The sequence below is a fragment of the Rhodofomes roseus genome (assembly GCF_022264815.1).
Source record: "Rhodofomes roseus strain CIRM-BRFM 1785 chromosome Unknown C8Q71scaffold_37, whole genome shotgun sequence".
NCBI classification, from domain to species: Eukaryota; Fungi; Basidiomycota; class Agaricomycetes; order Polyporales; family Fomitopsidaceae; genus Rhodofomes; species Rhodofomes roseus.
In genome coordinates this window covers 15870-31258 of record NW_025952993.1, presented here as the reverse complement: position 1 = coordinate 31258, position 15389 = coordinate 15870, and the positions used below count along the sequence as shown (strand labels likewise).

The window sequence follows — 15389 nt, the reverse complement described above, 5'->3', positions numbered from 1 at the left end:
GCCGCCGGGGCTTCCAGTACGTACTTGCTTACTTCCGGATCCCAGGCTATCCCAGGCGGTCAGGTTCATTCAAGTCCACACCTCTGACTTATATATACGGCACATTGCTTCTTCTACGTTGACACCAGGCTTGGCTTCTTTCTTTACTGAAGTCAATACATGTCGCGCCCATCCAGTACCATTCACGACAATGCTCACGCCCAGGTCATCGCAGAATCCGACGACTCAGATATCATGGACGAAGTGGTTCGGGCTCTCAGCATCGAACTCAAGAGAGCACGAGTGGAGTCGGATCGACTTCGCGCGGAGAAGGACAAGCTGCAACGTGAGTTAGACGATGCGCGTTTGCGATTGAGCGATGTCGAGGATGGGCGAGAGCAAAAAGTGAAGCGGGATGATCGTTCGGTAAGCTCGTTCGCCTCTATCCAGCGGAGCCTGTTGACTGAACGCCCATAACCTTGAGCTCTACGAGCAGGCTCGTCGAGAGATCGACAAACTTGTTCAAGAAAAGGACGAACAGAATGCGAAACACGTAGGCTTCTGAGTCTCAGGCGTAGCTTCTGACGTTCCCTGAGACTCATACACGTCTGCAGGTAAAGGAGATGGAGGATCTCGTACAAAAGCTCACGAGGCGAAAGGAGAAGTGCCGGAACGTCAAGGCCGCTCTCGAAGAGTCCCGAAATGTGAGCTGCCCTGCCTTCTTCCAGGCGAGACGACACTAATTCGTGGCCTCCATAGGCCCTAACTACACTTCGAAGTGCAGCTGCGAGCGCGATCGCCGAGCTCTCTGTGGACGGTGTCTCGACGTCTCGAAAGCGGAAACGTGAAGACGATGACGAAGGGCACCCCGAGACAACGGAGGGTGGATCGGAGGCCCGAGAGTCTCCTCAGAGTGCCAATGAACTCCTGGTTGATTACTCCATCTGGTCTTATGAACCCAAAAGCTGATCTTGACGTACGTGAGCAGGATCTGCGACAGTTCATGGGAGTTCCAGAGGGGGAGCCTTTGAGTGGCCCATCCGTGGATCATTTTGAGACATTTATTGGGACTCACAAACACTGGAGTAAGTTGATGTCGGTAAGTCAAACTGCACGTTATGCGGTTACCCAGATGATCATCCACGGAATTGCTCTTACATAGGCATTGACCGGGTGAGACGCATCGATCGATACCCGGGCATTGTGCTAATAGCATCATAGTTTCAAAATGAAGTTGTGCGCGCAGGACAACATCATCTGGTCGCACCGTTCATCCAAACGGTGCTTGTTTGTTTTTCCAGCCCATTCTTATTCCTTCAGTACCCAGGCACTTGAACTGCACGACTACGAGTCCTGGATGCGTCCGGGGGAAACCCGGGAACTATGTTGGTCAATGAAGAAAACCCACTACTATTGCGGAACTTTTAGGTGCAGTAACGTTGTAAACCTGCCGATTCAGGACGTAGCTGAGCTCGGGCTTACTGAGAAGGTAGGTGTGCGACATGATACATCAACGCTTTTTTGTCGCTAATGATTAATACTAGCATTCATTGCTTCAGAACATCGTCAAGCGGTCAAAAACGTATGGCGTCTTCGATCAGTTGAACACTGTTCTCTCCAAAGCGGACCTCCTTCGAGATTTACATCTTGACGGGACTTTGCTTGTGCGATGTCATGCATTGGAGTACGTCGATTGGAACAACCGAGTCAGCGACATGTTTGCTCGATTCGGAGATCATGCGGATGCACCTGCAGTCAAATCAAAGAAGAAAAAGAAGAACGGGCCCTCGAAGAAGAGCAAGCAGCAGTAACGAACGCGGGCATGGTGATGGCGACTTATGCTCTCCGCACTCCAAACGTCTGACTTTGTTATGTGCAGCGTGGCACTTCGGCCATCTGTCTAATCAAGCACGGACGCCTTGTCCTCTGTGAAATGTCGCCATATCACTCGTCGATCACTACTTTTGTCCTTGCCGTCGCAATCATGTTATCAACTCGTATATGCTATCGTCTACGTTGCTTTTCTACCACAGAGCCGCACGCCCAGAATTCAGCTGTTGATCGTAACCCGCGATAGTCTCGTTCTTGACCAGCGATCACTGATCATATCTTCCAGAGAATTGCTTACTCGCTGCGATGTGCGAACTACTTTCCATTGTAGTCACTGCCAATAGGAAGCTAGGACATCCACACAGTAGCTTTCCGAGCGGAAGACGCGTAAGGGAAGAGGACTTGAGGACTTGCCATCGCCGGTGAGTCATGGACCCGATCTCCGGGCACGTACAACGCTCACGCCATCGACACTCCGCGTTTGGGAGTTTGATGCACCCTGGGTCGAATCCGTGTACGTACTACCTTGACATCCGCGGCAGAAGCGCACCTGACCATACATAACTCTGACCCTGCATGCGCCGCTGCTCCTGCCGCCTTCCACGTCATGTCGCTGTCGCGCGGAAGCCATGGCAAGAACGTGGTGTCCGACTCGGGACTCATGGACGAGGTTTTAGAGTTGTGGGCAACGAACTCCGAAGGGTTCGTGAGGAAATGGAAGAGCTCCAACGACAAACTACCGGACGTGCGCGCGAAGCTGCAAGCTGTCATGGATGACGGCTACAATCACGTTTGGCGCATCGGCGGTGCCGGCGTACAACCGGCGTATGTTGTCCCTAGCAGGAATGCAGCCGACGAATGGTGTAAGTGGCGCGGTTCGCCGTACATTACCTCCTCCTTTTGGGATTGGATTTGATGGGCCGCCTGCCTTCTTACACGTACTACTTCCCGTCGCCGCGGAAGAAGCATTTCCCTGCCTATAAAGTTCACTACTCCTGCACAGATGGGCTGGCCGCGACCCGCTACTGTCTCTCTACCCCATCTACCGCGCTTCCCATCACCCTCGAAGTCTCAGCATGTCATCAGCCAGCAGTGGCCCTTGCGACAACCCCGAAGCGGGATCCGACTCCGATATCATGAGCGAAGTTGTTCGCGTTATGAGCAGCGAGCTCAAACGAGCTCGTGTGGAGCAGGACCGACTCTGTGAAGAAAAGGAACGACTGCAACAAGAATTGAACGATGCACACACTCAATTGTGTGTTATGAAGAAGGCACAGGAGCAACAATCCGAAAGACTGGGCGGCGATAGTGTAAGCTACCGTCTCTCCGAGTTTCCTGACCTTGGTTGAATGTGAACCTTTAGAACGCTAAGCGGTACGAGAAAGCGCTTCGCAAGATCGATAGACTGGTACAAGAGAGGGATGAGAATAAGGCCAACTATGTCAGTCATGTTCATTTACGCCGTGTCCCTTCGCCTCACATTTTGCTAGGAAAAGTCGTTGGAGGAGATGACGGAGAAGTTGACCAAGGTACATGACAAGTACAAGAATTCAAAGGCTTCGTTGCGGGAGGCAAGGACTGTATGTTGTCATCATGTCTTCGTGTCTTCTCCTTAGTACGTCACTGACTCACTCATACATGCCCTTCTGACAGGAATTGGATCGCCTTCGGGCTGCGACCGCTGTCGATGTTTCAAAAGTGCCGGAGACAGGTGAATCACATTCTCTGAAACGCAAAGCGCGGACGGAAGACGGGGAAACCCCAGCTCGACTCGACTCTCGTCATGGTACGAGGCTTAGAATTTGACTGAATAATATATGGCTCACGAACACGTAGTAACTGAACTGCCTATGCCCGCTGAAAAGCAGCTCCAAACTCTCACAGTGAGATTGTGACATATCTCTCTGATGGATTCTGAATGTTTTCGTAGGTTAGCTATGAAAAGGATCTCGCCAATATCCGACAGTTTCTTGTCATCTCTCCGGGTGAGACGCTCAAAGAACCGTCCTTGCAGCATTGTCAAATGCTGCGAGGAAAGCAGAACTGGGAAGCCTTGATTACCGTAAGTCGCATCCATAGATTAGGCAGTTGTGACAACGTCTTACATTAGTATGTACACTCCAAGAAGCTACGCAGTGTACAGTGAGTTTGATCATGATTAAAATGTCGTCGCAGAGCCGCTGACATACCAGCGCCGTTATTCCAGCCTTGATCGCACCATGAAGTACTGCGTAGAAGACAGCATCATCTGGTGTCCAAGTTCGTCCATGAGATGTCTCTTCGTTCATCCAGTACACTGTTACCAACCCGAGACGCATACTTTCCGGCCATTCGACTACAACGGTTTCATAAAGCCTGGAGAAACACGTGAGCTCTGCCTATCGAAAGGCGACACCAGCTTCTACTGCGGTACCTTCAGGTGCGCTGAGGCGTCTCACTTACGCACCGAGGACCTTATCCAGCTTGGAGTCGCTAATCAGGTAACACGCTCCATACGTATCGGACAATACGAAGCTTACCTCGTAGTCAGGATCGTCTGTTCGGTTACCTTGTAACCCGAGTGATGACATTGGGTTCATCCGTCCCACCGGCCGGTGGGGCATCCAGGTCGCGGCTCCTCCGAAATGCATATCTCGATGGAACGATCCTTGTGCGCTGCCATAGTATGGAATACATTGGCCGAAACAGCACCGTGAGCACGTTCTTCGTCCGATGCGCAGGCGACGGCTCTGCGCCAGGTCAACCTGTTGCCAACCTCACGCATAATGCGGGCGAGCGTCACAAGCGGGCGAAGATCGAAATACCTTAGGCTTCTACCCGGTCAGTTCAGTTGTGAGTTCATGCTTCGAGACATCTACTGAACTTGCTGTATCATGCAGGGCTCGTGCAGCGAATCCGGCTGCCACTTTGTACGCGATGCCATCTTCATCTGCGTCCTCCATATGCTCGGACGACGTCGTCTCAACCGTCTGCTGACTTTGTTGTTGACACCTCCCCGTACTTGCCGACGTTCTATGTAGGGTCGATATCGCTGTAGCGTACTGCATCGTGATCCGTCGCAGTTATATTGATCGTTAATCCGCATTCACTGCTTCCACGGCACGCAACGATTCCAACGAGCCCCAGGCTCTTAAGGAGATCACTGTTACTAGTCGTGCTGCAGCACCTGTGCCGCGGATAGTACGGATGCACTGGAGAGTCTGAGCTCAAGCTCTATGTATGAACAGTAGCTCTGGTACTACGAACTTACTTATTGGAGTCTGGCACACAGATCGCGATTCGTAGATCATACAAGACGGAGTTTGCCGCCATCGGCTGCTAGCAGCTGACGCGAACGGTTGAATCAATGAATGGAACAGCTCCTGCATCCTCGGTGCTATCCAGACTGTACATAAGTTAGCAGTACTGGTTCAATACTCGGACTGTGCGCCGCTGGTCTTGTCATTGCTCGGCTGTCTCTTGGTCATTGCTACTGTCCTTCCCTGGTTCTGGCGATCAGCGAGCGATGTCCGACACGCAGGATGGCTCTGATTCAGACGCCCTGTCGAATGTGATCGTCCGAGCATTAGGAAGGGAGCTGAAGCGGCTGAGGGCGATTCATCGTGACGCAGAAGCTCGGATTCATCATCTAGAGACTAAGGTCGACGACGTCGAGAACAAATACGGTGACCTAGTTGCCCTCAGTAGCGATCATCTCGAGACCAGTCACCAAGCCGCATTGACTAGAACCGCTGGTTTGGAAGCCAGAAATACCGAATTGGAAGGCGAGAACATGCGGCTGCAGCGAGAGCTTGACGACTCACGCAGGGCATTACTGGAGAGGTGGATAAAGGAGGAGGATGCAGAGCCGTGTATTTTAGCTGCAGGATCGGTGCGTATGTTGCATGAGTGTTCTTCGCCGAATTGCTGACTGACGTGGTTTTCGATTCAGCCCTACCAGCAGGTGAAGAGGGCACTGGATGATTCCATACAACAGAGGGAGGAAGAGAGGCTGGAACATGTGATTGAAGGGTTCACTATGTCCGTTCGACCTCATAGTAACCGTGATTTTGCACCAGTCCCGAGTCGTCAAGATTCTTCAAGACGACCTATCCGAAATGGAAGGAAAACGGGATCATTTAACGAAGGCACTAGCTCTGGCCAATCGAGTGAATGTGTTGCAGCTCTGTTATTTGAGTATCTGTTGATCGGTTTGTAGGATTTGGACGCGATACGGTCGCGATATCCCCGCAAGGTGGTGCCGGTCAATACCTCCGACAGCGAGTCATCCAGTGACGATGAACGAGCGGCGGAGGTCGTCAAGGACAGCGTATCCAACATAAGAGTCTTTGCAGCGACGGCATTAGCTGACGACTCTGATGATGATGAGTCAACGTCCGACGGACTACCGTCTGACAAGTCATCAGAGAAGGACGAAGGGGACGGAGAAGATGAAAACGAAGACGAAGAAGACGAAGACGAGGAAGACGAGGAAGAGGGCGAGGGCGGAGACGAGGACGAGGAAGACGACGAGGAAGACGACGCAGAGTATGAAGGGAACGGTATCAATGTCATTCTGCGTTCTGCTGTTTCTCAGCTTGAGCTGACTGTTGGCTCGGTAGCAGGTGCAAGAGAGTGGTAGTTTTGACCCATCTCAGATCCTCGAAAGCGACGTCCTTGACAATACTGGACAATTCATCGAAAAGTGGCGCCTGATAGTTCGCAGCAATCCTAGCGGTCAAGCCTTGCAATATCTTCGCAAAGTCGGTCTTATTCTGTCTGATAATGCTTGACATACTGAAATCACTCGTTACTTTACTCAGGTGCTGCCCTACCCGTCGTATGTCCTTGATCAGTCTAAATCTCAGTTGCTGACCTCAAGCTATCAGTCTGCTGGACCATGCCTGGAGATGCACTCACGATGAGATCATTTGGTCACCCGCGGAAACTCAATGTTTACTTGTGTTCCCTTTTCAACATTATGACGTGGCGTCTCAAGGGATCACGGACATGCCAATTGACAGCCGGATCTACAACCATGAGACGCATGAGTTCTTTCACAGGATGCAGAGTCAGTGGTTCTATCGGGGCACATTCAAATGCGTAGGCTGGTGTACTACGTCGTTCCAAAATGTCAAGGACTTCGCGCGGGGGCGAGTGAGTAAAGCTCTGGTCCCTCCCAGGGCCAGTTATATGACACTGATAAGGAACAGGCTAATGTCATGAACACCATCATCCAAAGGACAACAGGAACCAGTGACCGCGACCCCAACCTTAGCGTCCGGTCCGTGTATCTGAACGAACGGCTCGATGTCGTATGCTGTGGACTGGTCAGATTAGGCACGAATACGGACATCGAGCGGACAATAGGCGCATGCAACCGTGACTTCGAGAGCAACGTGCGCAAGCGGCCGTCACACAACACAGACAACCGGAGCAGGAAGAAGCGTAAAGTATCCTGATGCCTATGCAAGGTATGTATCCTCGATTCAACGCACAAAGGTCACGACTGAGCACATGGTATGACAGCCTCATTGACACGGAATCATACCTTCAATTGATAATTGCTTATCGTTGCTTTGTTTGGCTGTACACTTGTTATCGCTCTCAACGCATTCCTCTAGTACTCGCATCCAACACCGCACCGTACGACTTAATTCATGAATACCAAATCGAGGCGACCGTCGTTTCATTACGAGACAGATGACATAGATAATTGAATGGCAGCAATAGTCCATGGTTTGACGAGGCTCTGAGGTTCAGATCGTTCTCCAGTACATTAGAATCAGTACCGCGTACTACACACTACTGTATTGTCGCAAGTTGAGCTGGATATTATTATGAGTTCATGATCGGGAGCAACCTAAACGATCGCCGGCCAGCGTACGTACCGTACAGTTCAGATCATATCGGGAAATTCAACGCTCGATGATTGATTCCATCAACGCCACCGTACAACATTCCTTTCACTGTACCATCGGTTTTGTCCAGGCATCTTACCTCTGAGTACTTCGTATACATGCTCCGAGCGCGAGGAAACCGTCGCGACGACTCTGCCAACCTGGCGCTGTCGAGTGAGGTTGTCCGCGCCTTGGCGAACGAGCTGAAGAATCTCAGGAAGAAAATTGCCCGACTAGAAGACAAACAACGACACCTAGATGCTAAAGCTCGCGACGCAGAGACCCGTAGCTTGGATCTCGAGAATGAGAACAATCTCTTGAAGACACGTTCAAGAGAGCTGCAAGTGAGGAACAGCGAAACGGAAGGGGAGGTCGCTCGCCTCCAGCAGGAGCTAGACGACACACGAAAGAGCTTACAAGACGCTCGAGTGGGGGTCAACGCCGAGCAACGGAATATTCTGGATGCAGTCTTACGTCCGATAGATGGGGGAGAGTCTGTAAGGTAGGGCTTCTAGGGTCGCCGGATTTCTTGCTAATACATGTTCAAACGGGAAGCTCGAAGTCGGACAATGTCAAACAAGAACTCAACGAGGCTCTGACTCAGTCGATGTCAGAAATGCTCGATAATGTGAGTGGTCACGTCGTTTGTTCTGATGATCACTACATCCTACTGGACATGTCATTCGTAGATCCCCGTCACGGTCACTGTAGCATCCTCCTTGGGTGGACAGCTCATAAAACCGAGGGAATGTAAGCCGTTGAAGGAGGAGTCGAACAAATCTTCTCATGTAAGTTCGGAAATCTCAAGGTCATGCGTCTTGGATTCACCTGCGATACTCTCAGATTGTCAAGGTTGAGTGCGATGACAATCTCGACCGTACCTTCGAAACGTCTCGAAGGATCTCAGGTAGCGTAGCACTCAAGCGTGAGTCGAACGAGCAGCAGAGCCCACGTCGCAAGAAGCAGAAGATAATACTGAACGACTCTGATATCCCGAGTCATTGAAAGGTTTGTGACCATGATTTAGGGCGACTGCCGCATTCCACTCACGCAGACCATCCAGTATGTCCATGTCAGCGCTGAACAGCCTAGTAGTCGACTCTGTCGAGCCTGGAGTCAGCCCGCCCGTTTGTGTGAGGCTTGCCAGTGAGCTAACTCTGGACGCCTATTATTTTTCGTACTTTGTACCTGTTCATGAACACCTTGGACATATCAACTTTGCTCTATGTGTACGTGTGTCGTCTTGCGTACTAGGCCGTCATCAACCTACGCGTTCCGCTAGCACTCTGTCCTAACTTAACTTACACTCAGTTGGTCTACATAAGGATGATTACGTCAGATGCTGGATGGTTCCGCGGCGGCTTTTGGGCGGTTGTGTCGCGCGCATGCGCATGGTCAATGAACTCGAGAACGGGACTCACTACAAGTTGGTGGACTCACGTTCAATCGCCACGCTTGGGGGGTCGTATGTTGATTCCAATCATCTCTGCGCACTTTGCTTCCACTTCCCGACGCTCATGGTCAATCGTATTCTAATTTCTGAGCTGCCAACCCTCAGACCATGTCTCGCCACGGTGACGGTGCAAGCCGCAACGAAATGGACTCGTCTATGATGGCGAAGGTACAGGCTATGGTGGACAACTCGCTAGCAACGCTGAAAACGAGGTGAGTTGTCGGCGACATCGCGATGTTGACTTACAGCCCAATATGATGCGGAACGTAGGGTGAACGACCTCGAGACTAGATGCGATGCGATGGAATTGTCGTATCGTAGGGTCCGCAATAGCAATGCTGAACTCAAAGCTGAGAACACGCGGCTCCGGAGAGAGCTGGATTCTACGCGGAAAAGCCTTCACGCCGCCGTGATCAAGCAGGAGGACATGGAACGGAGAGTAGGCGGGTCATCCGTGAGTCGCTGCGTCAGTTGCTCCAATGGGACTCATTGACCACTGAAACGGTCCGGATGCTACAGCGTCACAGCGGACCCAAAGAAGAGCTAGACGACGACCTCGACTGGAGGGTGCTCGAAGGCCTAGACTATGTGAGTGATTGCGCATTACATGCACTGTCAATCGACGTGGATGGTCCTCGCAGAGCTATACCATGGGTGTGCAGCTCTCGATGAAAGCGAAAGATGAAGAGACGAACGTAGACTTGGGGCAAGCGTCGAGCGTAGGTGCTCTCAACTGCGATCTATCCTCCACGTAGCACGCTCCTCAGCTATTGTCAGCCCAGGGCGTTTCTTGCCTCGAATGATTCCTCCGATGCTGGCTCTGATACTGAAGAGAACGCTAGCCTCCCGAATGTCAATCAACATAGCAATGCCCGCTCAAGCTTGAACTCCGCAAGCGATGAGGTCCGCCCTCTTATGCTTTGCATCGACTTGTCTATGGCTGAACTACAATGACTGATCGCATGACAGCAGTCCGCCCGCCGACATATATTTGACCCGAAGCTATTCCTTGACGGAGAAGTGCTGCACAATCGACCTAGTGCAGAACCCAGTACACCAAGATATCCGTATTCTACTTTCAACGATGTCAGTGCTCGCCTTCGCCTAGGGAACTTGTGTCATCTCACTTGCAATGTGTAGATCTTCGGGAGACTCAAAGCCTCGTATGCCGCCAACTGCATGCGCAACGTTTTCCCTACTGACTGTAGCGAAAGCGCATACAACGACTATGGCCGCCTACACTTCAACAAGACAACAAGTATTTGGTCGCCAACAGCCGACCGATGTTTGTATTTCTTCCCGCATCAACGATACGACGCGACCAGTCAGACGTTCTCCGACGCTCTATGCGGGTCCATGGCCCGCGGCGAGATCCGCGAGTGCTTCCTCGGCAGAGATGAGGGTACGTGGAGCTATTGCGGCACCTTCGAATGCACCGGCGTGTCGTACATGTACTACGGAGATTTCATCGCGTTCCAGAGAGACCGGGTGAGCGTCGTCTTCGCGTGGTTGGTCTTCCCCGTTGGCACTCAGTACACAGCCTTTGCTTCAGCCCGGCCTTGTCGAGAGAATCATGTCGAAAACATTGCTCAACTGCCCCGCCGAAGTTGGTGAACATCACCGAGAGCGTATCTTGCGCGACGATGAGTTGGTCGTCGGCTGCTGCGGGCTCGTGAAGACCGGACATGATGTCGACATCGAGCGTGCGCTGGGGGCACATAGCCAGGCGTCGAGCCCTCACGCGCTCAAGCGCACGTCGAGTGAGAGCCAGAGTGGGAGCAGGAAGATGCAAAGGCAGTCTACCACATCCAGTGGTACGTGATTACAATACATCGCTTGACGAGTAGCCTAGCTGACACAGGGTTTACAGACGGACGAGCCTGATGCTCCGCACTACTTCCGATAAAATTGATTATTCATTCATTATATCACCGTCTCCTGTCAACGCTATCTCGCTGCTTTGTATCTTGATATTTCCGTGTCTATACGCTCTGAAATCTGCTGTCATTTCTTAGCACTGTTGCATTAAGCATAGTCGTCCGCACCGCGCCGGAATGACTTGAGTTCGCCGCATACAGAATCACCAGTTCAATTACATCTACGTGAGTAATGCTGCCGGTCGCGTATACTGATGTCACATACCACTGAGCAATTCTATCCACTTAGATCATATAGATACGTTTTGACTAGAAGTGGTCGGCGACTCGGCGTGCGCAGTCGACGGGGTACACAACTGTCAAGACGGTAAGTGCGCTGGTGCTGAAGTTCGCTGTCCCCGAGACTACTATTTTGTCAATCCTAGAGAGTACGCAAGCGATTACGCGCGCCGCTACTATCCTGCATGCGGCGGCGGTGTCAGAGGCCGGGGCGATCGCGACGCGCACGCCACTACCGCGACAGAGATCGGATCGGGGGCTCCCGCGGTGGCGCGGCCGTGGTTGACAGAGTTTTTGACGTTCTACATTTTACAACGTGCTGGCTCTCATCGTCGCTCTGTTCTTCTCGACTCATTTCGCTCTGGTTCTTTCTTGACTGTTAGCTACCGGCACCTTCACTTTGATGCCCGCGAACCAAGCTTCCGACTTGGTGCTGTCGAATGAAGTCGTCCGCACCTTAGCTAGCGAAGTGCAGAGGCTTCGGGGCAAGGTCGCCGAATTAGAATGGGAAAGGCACGGCTTGAACGCCAACACACATGGTGCTGAAGCTCGAAGCCATGGAGTTCAACAGCAATTTGACGACATGAAAATGCTCTTCGATGCAAGGATCGCAGCCTTTGCGGAGGAAAACTCCTGTCTTCGGCAGGACTTGGAAGCTACGCAGAAGAAACTACAGGCTGCGGAAACCAGCAGGAAGGACCTGCGGTCAAATTATGCGAAGTGCGGTTCTTTTCCCTTGATCGCTGGTTCACCTAGCTACAATGCGAAGCCCTCCCGCAGAGTCAAACTAGACCTCAGCGAGAGATCAAGTCAAATGATGGCTCAACGACTCGAACACGCGAGTTCTCGTCTTCCTACCGTCGTACCTATGACTGATTTAGACGCATATACCGTAGGGATCTGTCGTAGACAAGTTGAAAGAGCGAGTCTCCGAGTTGACAGAAGAACTAGCACGCAAGCAAGTGAGAGTAAAACCTGAGCTCGACCAAGATGTGCGTCATACACGCGATTGATACTGTATTGGCGTTAACCCACCCATGCACAGCCGGTGAGGATTCCCGCTGCGAGAGCTAGAACCACGAGTGCACAGCAATCCGCCATAGCAAACTTAGGTGTTTCGTTGAGCAGTCTTTCTGGTGCCATATTCACGAGACAACCTGCGGAGCCCAAGAAGGAACAGGATGAGTTGATGCTGCACACGCTTAGTGAATCCGACGTAAGTCGTGCTGCATAGCCCTCTTCGGATGCAAGTATTCACTGTGAACGTTCCATGCCAGTTAGTCACTGGTGGGCTTACCGCCACCCAGAGTCCGGCTTCCGAGTCGGGGTCAACTTCGTTTGCTGAGGGGTCTGCTAGGGACCGTTGTCCTATGTTTGGCACCACACGGCGCGCGCCGCAGATATCGCAGGTGTTTGGAAATTACAGCCTCAGACCCCGGGCCCCCGTGCGACTTGCGGACACACTGGCAGCTTCAAACACGTGTGGATGTAGTGTTAGTCGAGGTATGTTCCGCTGGAAACCGTTACTCATTGCTACGCTGACAATATTGACCATATCCCCGACGCAGTGTCTTCAAATCGCCTCGCACACAAGCGTGCATCAGACGATCACCAGAGCGGCAGTCGCAAGAAGCTGATGCTCCCAAAACCGTCCACGATGTGGCTCCATAGCAGTTGAGCGTCAACTGTCAGATGGTGTAGGCGTGGCCGAAGTACTCTGTGGACGATGTTCTCTACTCTGCCCATACACTTCCTATCCCCTCGTCGCTATGATCCTGCTATACGCCCCTCCCGGGCCAATGTTTTCGAAGTGTTCCAATCCTCGATGTTTCACGCGAAACTGTTCGTCATATGGCGCGTATTTGTTCACTATTGCTCTTGCTGACTGTTGACTATAACATGCGACCAGTATCTTGATGTGTCCCTTTCGCTTCGTGAGTTGACCAGCGATGATGGCTGACGGGCTGACGGTCTCGCCGGACCTCTGCCTTGGCAGGGAGTTCAATACATAGCGTTCCCGTAGGCTTCAAGTCCGAGGTAGGACGGGTACTTCAGAGGCTTCTTGAGACACCCGGCTGAGGTTACTATGGGCAAGGATATGCGACTCAATCGAAGAATACGTTGAATCATCCGCATACGCAATGCCAAGTGCATGCTACAATTCTGGTCACAACGGCACCTACATAGTGTCAGACTCGGGCGCGACACGTGTCGAGATTCCGCCACAACCGCGACAGAGATCAGATCGGGAGCTACCGCGACGCGTCAAGCGCGGCCACGGTTGACATTGAGTGTTCACAACGTACTGACGATCGTCGTCGCTTGATCCTTCTCGACTCCGTTCGCCCTGGCTCTTTGTTGACTATTAGCTCAGGTTAGCCGGCGGCTTCACCTTGCCCCATCATGTCCGCGAGCCAAGGTCTCGACAACCCACTGTCCAACGAAGTCGTCCGCACCTTAGCCAGCGAACTGCAGAGACTTCGGAGCCAGGTCACCGAACTAGAATCGGAAAGGCTGGAGCTGAATGCCAGAGCGCGTAGTGCTGAAGCTCGGATCCAAAAGCAATGCGACGACATGAAACTGCGCTTCGATGCAAGGATCGCAGGCCTTACAAAGGAAAATGCACAGCTTCAGCAGGACTTGGATGTTGCGCAAAAGGCCGCGGCAGCCAGCAAGAAGAGCCTGCAGAAGAACATGCGGGCGAACTCCAAGAAGTGCGATTCTTGTACCTTGTCTACTGGTTCACCTAGCTACAATACCAAGTCCTCCCACAGAGCCAAACGAGATCTCGACGAGAGATCACGTCAAATTATGGCTCAGCGGCTCGAACACGTGAGTTTTCTGAATCGTATCATCCCCATGCCTATGAGATAATTGGGATGCATCCACCGCAGAACTCCGTCGTAGAGAAGTTGAAGAAACAAGTCTCCGAATTGACGGGGGCACTGGCACGCAAGCAAGTGAGGGTAGATTCTGAGATTGACCACGATGTGCGTCATACAGGGGATTGAAACTGTATCAGCGTTGACTCACTTATGCACAGACGGTGAGGATCCCCACAGCGAGAGCTAGTAAAACCACGAGCGCGCAGGTATCCGCCGCAGTAACTCGGAAGGGTGCTTCGCTGAGCAGTCCTTCCGGTGGCATGACCCTGACACAGGCTAAGGAGGTCAAGGAGGAACAGAATGAGGTGAGGCTGCACACGGATCATACAGCTGGCGTAAGTCGTGCCGTCTTGAGATGCAAGTATTCACTGAAAGCGCATGTCAGTCACTGGCAGCCAGTGGCCTCACCGCCAGAACCCGGGTCCCCGTGCGACTTGCGAACACACTGGCAACTTCAGACACATTAGGATGTAGAATTCGTCAAGGTATGTTCCGCTGGAAATAGCTGTTCATTGCCACGCTGACAATCTTGACCATGTCCCGACGTAGTGTCTTCAAATCACCTCTCACACAAGCGTGCATCAGATGACGACCAGGGCGGCAGCCGCAAGACTCGGAAGCAGATGCTCGTAAATCCGTTCACGCTTTCGCGCCATAGCAGTTGAGCGATCACTGTCAGATGGCATAGGCGTGGCCGAGGTGCTCTGTGGACGATGTTCTCTTCTTCGCCCATACACTTCCTATCCCCACGTTGCTATGATCCTGCTCCACGCCCTTCCCCGGGACAATGCTTTCGAACTGCTCTGATCCACGATGTTCCATCCAAACTTGCTTGTTATATGGCGCGTATCGCCGTGCTTACTTGCTCTTGCGTCGGACGGTTGACTGTGGTGCAGTAGTCGTCACAACTTGAACCGACGAGCAGAACCACTTGAGGCGCAGTTCACCGGAATCTCCAGCTTCGCTGCATAGGCACAAAGTTACGATCCAACGGTTCAGCCCAGAGTAACTACGGTAACGGTGTCAACTAGACCCGGGCCTTCATCTCAACGTCAGTTCGAACCAATGATGCAGTACCGCACTCACACCCCGTTCACGCTTCTTAGCCTCTGTATCAACATACTATCCGGCAAAGTCCCTCCTCGTCCGCATCACGCTATGATGGCCGCACATAGAACATTCAGTTATCCATGTCAAGAATACTTTG

General features: G+C 52.2%; 8 protein-coding genes across 8 annotated transcripts; all 8 read left to right on the top strand.

The window, feature by feature from the left end:
- The first annotated feature begins 6 nt into the window (after nucleotides 1-6).
- Nucleotides 7-1322, top strand: C8Q71DRAFT_400271 (uncharacterized protein). The gene is made up of 5 exons (XM_047918321.1): nucleotides 7-405; nucleotides 464-532; nucleotides 594-683; nucleotides 739-1152; nucleotides 1201-1322. The coding sequence occupies exons 1-4, from the start codon at nucleotides 160-162 to the stop codon at nucleotides 946-948; spliced, it is 615 nt and encodes a 204-aa protein (XP_047772999.1). The 5' UTR covers nucleotides 7-159; the 3' UTR covers nucleotides 949-1152; nucleotides 1201-1322.
- C8Q71DRAFT_400266 (uncharacterized protein) lies at nucleotides 1055-1980 on the top strand. Its single transcript, XM_047918320.1, has 4 exons — nucleotides 1055-1152; nucleotides 1201-1468; nucleotides 1539-1804; nucleotides 1859-1980. The coding sequence occupies exons 2-3, from the start codon at nucleotides 1208-1210 to the stop codon at nucleotides 1788-1790; spliced, it is 513 nt and encodes a 170-aa protein (XP_047772998.1). The 5' UTR covers nucleotides 1055-1152; nucleotides 1201-1207; the 3' UTR covers nucleotides 1791-1804; nucleotides 1859-1980.
- A 1247-nt stretch (nucleotides 1981-3227) lies between these two features.
- On the top strand, nucleotides 3228-4980 carry C8Q71DRAFT_789788 (uncharacterized protein). Its single transcript, XM_047925277.1, has 9 exons — nucleotides 3228-3250; nucleotides 3300-3388; nucleotides 3449-3595; nucleotides 3646-3692; nucleotides 3740-3871; nucleotides 3935-3951; nucleotides 4016-4289; nucleotides 4340-4629; nucleotides 4689-4980. Exons 4-8 carry the CDS (start codon nucleotides 3660-3662, stop codon nucleotides 4616-4618), a joined length of 735 nt encoding a protein of 244 aa, XP_047772997.1. The 5' UTR covers nucleotides 3228-3250; nucleotides 3300-3388; nucleotides 3449-3595; nucleotides 3646-3659; the 3' UTR covers nucleotides 4619-4629; nucleotides 4689-4980.
- Nucleotides 4981-5075: 95 nt separating this feature from the next.
- Nucleotides 5076-7640, top strand: C8Q71DRAFT_789784 (uncharacterized protein). The gene is made up of 9 exons (XM_047925276.1): nucleotides 5076-5680; nucleotides 5741-5809; nucleotides 5868-5957; nucleotides 6008-6358; nucleotides 6414-6551; nucleotides 6612-6628; nucleotides 6678-6945; nucleotides 7002-7262; nucleotides 7318-7640. The coding sequence occupies exons 1-8, from the start codon at nucleotides 5315-5317 to the stop codon at nucleotides 7248-7250; spliced, it is 1548 nt and encodes a 515-aa protein (XP_047772996.1). The 5' UTR covers nucleotides 5076-5314; the 3' UTR covers nucleotides 7251-7262; nucleotides 7318-7640.
- An 83-nt stretch (nucleotides 7641-7723) lies between these two features.
- C8Q71DRAFT_789778 (uncharacterized protein) lies at nucleotides 7724-9028 on the top strand. The gene is made up of 5 exons (XM_047925275.1): nucleotides 7724-8190; nucleotides 8244-8316; nucleotides 8378-8476; nucleotides 8532-8696; nucleotides 8752-9028. Exons 1-4 carry the CDS (start codon nucleotides 7808-7810, stop codon nucleotides 8691-8693), a joined length of 717 nt encoding a protein of 238 aa, XP_047772995.1. The 5' UTR covers nucleotides 7724-7807; the 3' UTR covers nucleotides 8694-8696; nucleotides 8752-9028.
- Nucleotides 9029-10108: 1080 nt separating this feature from the next.
- C8Q71DRAFT_400112 (uncharacterized protein) lies at nucleotides 10109-11395 on the top strand. The gene is made up of 4 exons (XM_047918319.1): nucleotides 10109-10629; nucleotides 10694-10955; nucleotides 11012-11243; nucleotides 11308-11395. The coding sequence occupies exons 1-3, from the start codon at nucleotides 10321-10323 to the stop codon at nucleotides 11023-11025; spliced, it is 585 nt and encodes a 194-aa protein (XP_047772994.1). The 5' UTR covers nucleotides 10109-10320; the 3' UTR covers nucleotides 11026-11243; nucleotides 11308-11395.
- On the top strand, nucleotides 11367-13137 carry C8Q71DRAFT_400023 (uncharacterized protein). Its single transcript, XM_047918318.1, has 7 exons — nucleotides 11367-11385; nucleotides 11444-12017; nucleotides 12078-12135; nucleotides 12194-12289; nucleotides 12343-12513; nucleotides 12575-12800; nucleotides 12866-13137. The coding sequence occupies exons 2-7, from the start codon at nucleotides 11701-11703 to the stop codon at nucleotides 12973-12975; spliced, it is 978 nt and encodes a 325-aa protein (XP_047772993.1). The 5' UTR covers nucleotides 11367-11385; nucleotides 11444-11700; the 3' UTR covers nucleotides 12976-13137.
- A 423-nt stretch (nucleotides 13138-13560) lies between these two features.
- C8Q71DRAFT_911775 (uncharacterized protein) lies at nucleotides 13561-15280 on the top strand. Its single transcript, XM_047929147.1, has 6 exons — nucleotides 13561-14011; nucleotides 14072-14129; nucleotides 14192-14287; nucleotides 14341-14517; nucleotides 14568-14667; nucleotides 14732-15280. The coding sequence occupies exons 1-6, from the start codon at nucleotides 13701-13703 to the stop codon at nucleotides 14845-14847; spliced, it is 858 nt and encodes a 285-aa protein (XP_047772992.1). The 5' UTR covers nucleotides 13561-13700; the 3' UTR covers nucleotides 14848-15280.
- The last annotated feature ends 109 nt before the right edge of the window (nucleotides 15281-15389 follow it).

Bases quoted from the DNA above. Each gene is read 5' to 3' on its own strand.
- C8Q71DRAFT_400023 (XM_047918318.1), top strand. From the start codon at position 11,701: ATGCCCGCGAACCAAGCTTCCGACTTGGTGCTGTCGAATGAAGTCGTC. The intron at 12,018-12,077 runs GTGCGGTTCTTT...GCCCTCCCGCAG, and splicing joins CTGCGGTCAAATTATGCGAA to AGTCAAACTAGACCTCAGCG. The intron at 12,801-12,865 runs GTATGTTCCGCT...TCCCCGACGCAG, and splicing joins TGGATGTAGTGTTAGTCGAG to TGTCTTCAAATCGCCTCGCA.
- C8Q71DRAFT_911775 (XM_047929147.1), top strand. From the start codon at position 13,701: ATGTCCGCGAGCCAAGGTCTCGACAACCCACTGTCCAACGAAGTCGTC. The intron at 14,288-14,340 runs GTGCGTCATACA...ACTTATGCACAG, and splicing joins ATTCTGAGATTGACCACGAT to ACGGTGAGGATCCCCACAGC. The intron at 14,518-14,567 runs GTAAGTCGTGCC...AGCGCATGTCAG, and splicing joins ACACGGATCATACAGCTGGC to TCACTGGCAGCCAGTGGCCT.
- C8Q71DRAFT_789784 (XM_047925276.1), top strand. From the start codon at position 5,315: ATGTCCGACACGCAGGATGGCTCTGATTCAGACGCCCTGTCGAATGTG. The intron at 5,810-5,867 runs GTGATTGAAGGG...ATTTTGCACCAG, and splicing joins AGGAAGAGAGGCTGGAACAT to TCCCGAGTCGTCAAGATTCT. The intron at 6,946-7,001 runs GTGAGTAAAGCT...GATAAGGAACAG, and splicing joins AGGACTTCGCGCGGGGGCGA to GCTAATGTCATGAACACCAT.
- C8Q71DRAFT_400266 (XM_047918320.1), top strand. From the start codon at position 1,208: ATGAAGTTGTGCGCGCAGGACAACATCATCTGGTCGCACCGTTCATCC. The intron at 1,469-1,538 runs GTAGGTGTGCGA...TCATTGCTTCAG, and splicing joins AGCTCGGGCTTACTGAGAAG to AACATCGTCAAGCGGTCAAA.
- C8Q71DRAFT_789778 (XM_047925275.1), top strand. From the start codon at position 7,808: ATGCTCCGAGCGCGAGGAAACCGTCGCGACGACTCTGCCAACCTGGCG. The intron at 8,191-8,243 runs GTAGGGCTTCTA...TCAAACGGGAAG, and splicing joins GATGGGGGAGAGTCTGTAAG to CTCGAAGTCGGACAATGTCA. The intron at 8,317-8,377 runs GTGAGTGGTCAC...TGTCATTCGTAG, and splicing joins TGTCAGAAATGCTCGATAAT to ATCCCCGTCACGGTCACTGT.
- C8Q71DRAFT_400112 (XM_047918319.1), top strand. From the start codon at position 10,321: ATGCGCAACGTTTTCCCTACTGACTGTAGCGAAAGCGCATACAACGAC. The intron at 10,630-10,693 runs GTGAGCGTCGTC...CCTTTGCTTCAG, and splicing joins TCGCGTTCCAGAGAGACCGG to CCCGGCCTTGTCGAGAGAAT.
- C8Q71DRAFT_789788 (XM_047925277.1), top strand. From the start codon at position 3,660: ATGCCCGCTGAAAAGCAGCTCCAAACTCTCACA. The intron at 3,693-3,739 runs GTGAGATTGTGA...ATGTTTTCGTAG, and splicing joins AGCAGCTCCAAACTCTCACA to GTTAGCTATGAAAAGGATCT. The intron at 4,290-4,339 runs GTAACACGCTCC...CCTCGTAGTCAG, and splicing joins AGCTTGGAGTCGCTAATCAG to GATCGTCTGTTCGGTTACCT.
- C8Q71DRAFT_400271 (XM_047918321.1), top strand. From the start codon at position 160: ATGTCGCGCCCATCCAGTACCATTCACGACAATGCTCACGCCCAGGTC. The intron at 533-593 runs GTAGGCTTCTGA...ACACGTCTGCAG, and splicing joins ACGAACAGAATGCGAAACAC to GTAAAGGAGATGGAGGATCT. The intron at 684-738 runs GTGAGCTGCCCT...TGGCCTCCATAG, and splicing joins CTCTCGAAGAGTCCCGAAAT to GCCCTAACTACACTTCGAAG.